Source organism: Corvus brachyrhynchos, unplaced genomic scaffold (assembly GCF_000691975.1).
Source record: "Corvus brachyrhynchos isolate BGI_N302 unplaced genomic scaffold, ASM69197v1 scaffold305, whole genome shotgun sequence".
In the NCBI taxonomy this organism is placed as follows: Eukaryota; Metazoa; Chordata; class Aves; order Passeriformes; family Corvidae; genus Corvus; species Corvus brachyrhynchos.
The window spans coordinates 1,883,800-1,886,977 of NW_008239284.1; the positions used below are offsets into that span (position 1 = coordinate 1,883,800).

The 3,178-nt window shown below is 49.8% G+C and overlaps 1 protein-coding gene across 7 annotated transcripts in view; it reads right to left on the minus strand.

Moving 5' to 3' along the window:
* TNC (tenascin C) overlaps positions 1-3,178 on the minus strand; it is a 73,035-nt gene that overhangs the window by 1,829 nt on the left and 68,028 nt on the right. For all 7 annotated transcript variants that reach the window (XM_017740331.1, XM_017740330.1, XM_017740328.1 and 4 more), the window contains 2 exons: positions 2,097-2,258; positions 698-861 (listed from right to left, as the gene is read on the minus strand). In XM_017740331.1, coding sequence (XP_017595820.1) covers positions 698-861; positions 2,097-2,258 — 326 coding nt within the window. The remainder of the gene's footprint in view (positions 1-697; positions 862-2,096; positions 2,259-3,178) is intronic.

Consider the following 3,178-nt stretch of genomic DNA (forward strand, 5'->3'; position numbering starts at 1 on the left):
GAGGTCACCCCAAAGCTTCTCCTCTCCAGGCTGAACAATCCCAGCTCTCCCAGCCTTTCCTCCCAGCAGAGCTGCTCCATCCCTCTGATCCCCCTGGAGCCTCCTCTGGCCTCTCTCCAGCAGCTCCAGGTCCTTCCTGTGCTGGGCCCCGGGGCTGGGGCAGCTCTGCAGGTGGGGTCTCACCTGAGCACAGGGGGACAGGGGCACAATCCCCCTCCCCTGCTGCCCATGCTGGGGCTCAGCCCAGGGCAGGGGGTTCAGGGCCGGGGCAGGTCCAGCTCTCCCCCACAGCACCCCCAGGTCCTTCTCCCAGGGCTGCTCCAGCTGCTCATCCCAGCCTGGATTGATCCCAGGGGTTGCCCTGACCCAGGAGCAGCACCTTGTTAAACCTCTTTCCCCCAGAGCTGTCTGTCCCTCCTTGCCTGGCTTTCATGGCAGGAAGAACATTTTTATTTCACGTGTTGAAAACTACAATTATTCCCTGCACACTTGGGATATTCCTTTGGAAAATCAGACAAAGCCAACAAGATTTCACCAGCTGCTGTTAAATTCTTGTTTTGTGAGCAGCTGCTTATGATCCTGGAGAGTGGGAGGAGTGGATGCTGTGATTTTTGGCTGGCTGAACCATCAGATAGATCCATAATTGCAATTCCCCTTCCTCTCATGCATTACAGAAGCCTTCAGACCCCAAACTCACCTGACTGTGGCTGTTGTCACCATATCTGCCCATCAGGTTGACTCGGTGACAGTTCTTGTACCAGAAAGCTCCTTTGTACGACAGAGCACAGTTGGTGATGGCAGAGTCATGGTCCTTGTCGAAGGTGGAGAAGGACCTTCCATTGTGGTAGGTCATGGAGTCACCTGGAATGGAGGGACAAAACAAAGAGCAAGCTCAGTGTTTGCCTGGTTTAGATTTCATGGCAGTGCCCATTCTGCAGAAAATATTGGGACTGTGCCATGCCCTGTCTGCATCTAAATTTTTTTAAATTGACTTGCTTTAATACAGCAAATATACAACTTTGTTGTTGTTGCAGGCAGGTCAAAATATTTTTCCAGGTGATCTCTAATCCCCAATGAATATGAAGTGGTTTTTTTTCATGCAGCTCAATTTCTGCACTTCTTGCTGAAAGCTGAATTTTACAGTGTGGACAAGCCAAGACCAAAGAGGAGTTCACAAAGAAGGAATCAAGACCAAAGGAGTCTCCACACTGATTGAATCCTACTCGTGGTAGCAGCTACAACTACTCTGCACCAGAATATTTCCCTTAATTCACAGAATCATGGAATGGTTGGGGCTGGAAGGGAACTTAAAACTCATCCCATTCCACCTCCTGCCATGGGCAAGGTAGCCCAGGTGGCTCCAAGCCCATCCAGCCTGGCCTTGGACACTGCCAGGGATCCAGGGGCAGCCACAGCTGCTCTGGGCACCCTGTTCCAGGGCCTGCCCACCCTCCCAGGGAACAATTTCTTCCCAATATCCCATCTAAATTAAATAGACATTAATTCTGCTGCTGCATTTCCTTTGTATCTCTGTAATCTGGGTAAAAGTTCCTGTGCTGGTCACAGGGCAGAGCCCACACCCACATCTCTGCTCTGGTTTATGCACCCAGCGCTGTGAAATTATCTCCTTTTAAGACATGTTGTTAAACTGGATTTATCTCTTAATCCTTTGAAGCCCTGAAGAGGACTCAACAAGGGCTGCAGGGTTCACCCCACTATGATTACTAAAGGCAGATGATTTGTTCAGCAAAATTATAAATCACATTACAGCAGGGCTTTGCTGCAAATTCTCCTGACAAGAAAAGAGGCTGTGCCAGGCTATTATTGGCTGTATAAATGACAGCCAAGATTGGCCAAATGAGATCTACTGTGGTTTAATACGCTTGTTTCAATCCTGCCATAAGCAGGCCATAAAATACGGCACCAAAGTGCCTGGAGGATTTAAAACGGACTCATAAAATATATCGATACCTTTGATTTTCCAGCACCTCACACAGGAGAGGCACCTGCTGCTCTGCAACATTCACACGGTTACCTTGAGTCAGCGGGGAGGAAACTGGTCATGAACAGGAGAAGAAGTCAAGTTTTGCTCTCACCTGCTGTGCCGCTGTAGCCATCCCCCCGCAGCCGGTACCGGCTCTTGGCGTCTCCGACGCTGAAGCGGTCATACACGGCGTAGGCCGCGTCCCCCTTGTCCCTCAGATCCACCCGCAGCTCGTACTGGCCCTGAGAAGTGATTTTGTGCAGGTTCTCCAGACCTGTGGGCAGGAAGGAATGTTTGTCTTGATGCCGGATGATTTTATTGCCTTTTTTCTTTTATATATCCTCTGTATTCTTCACACATACATTTGGAGCTCTGTAGCCTGGTGTATCCATGGCTAGTTCTCCCGGTGCTTTTCCCTACTTTTTCCCTAAGCAGAAAGACAAAACACCTTCCAAAGCCCCTATCCCATCTCGGTTCTCCTCGGGAACCAAAGCCAAAACCAGCTCTTCCAGACACATTTTCATCAACAAAGTTCAGTCCCATCTGAGGGGGGAGGATTTAGAAGGGGCTTTGAACTGGGGGGGAATTGCATCACCTCTTGTGCTACTAATTGGGTGTGGCATTTAAGTAAAACCTTATAAAATGAAGGACTTGTTGCCTGTGTAAAATTATGGCTCAGGCCTGTTACTTCGGCTAGAGAAGGACTGTGAGAAAAGTCCATGAGAAGAAAAACAATTCGTTTTTATGCAGAGAATGTAGTATCAGCAGAAGCAAGAAAGTTAAACAGTCGAAGGAGAAAAACAGCAACATATTCGCACCTGTTATTTTTCTGAATGCTTGAATGCTTATGCCATAGGTAGCCAATGGTAGAATGCTGTAGTTAGCAATAGCTGTGGTGGCCTATTTACCCCCTGACCCTGTATGTTCCTCCTGTTCCCTCCCTCGCCTTGGCCGCTCCCTCGGTTTCTCCTGATTTGCTTCTCTACCCCAACCCTGCCCAGGGACCGCCCCTGGGCCCCTGACAAAACCAGCCCACACTCAGAGCACGCTGTCTCTCCACCTCTGAACATCGTGGGGACGAGGTGTGATTAAAGCCATCTCAAACCCTCGTGAGAGCCCCTTCTCTGCCTTCTTTACCACCACTGTGCTGTAACGCTGCTGTGTGCCGGAGCCAGACCGTGGGGCTGTCCGAAA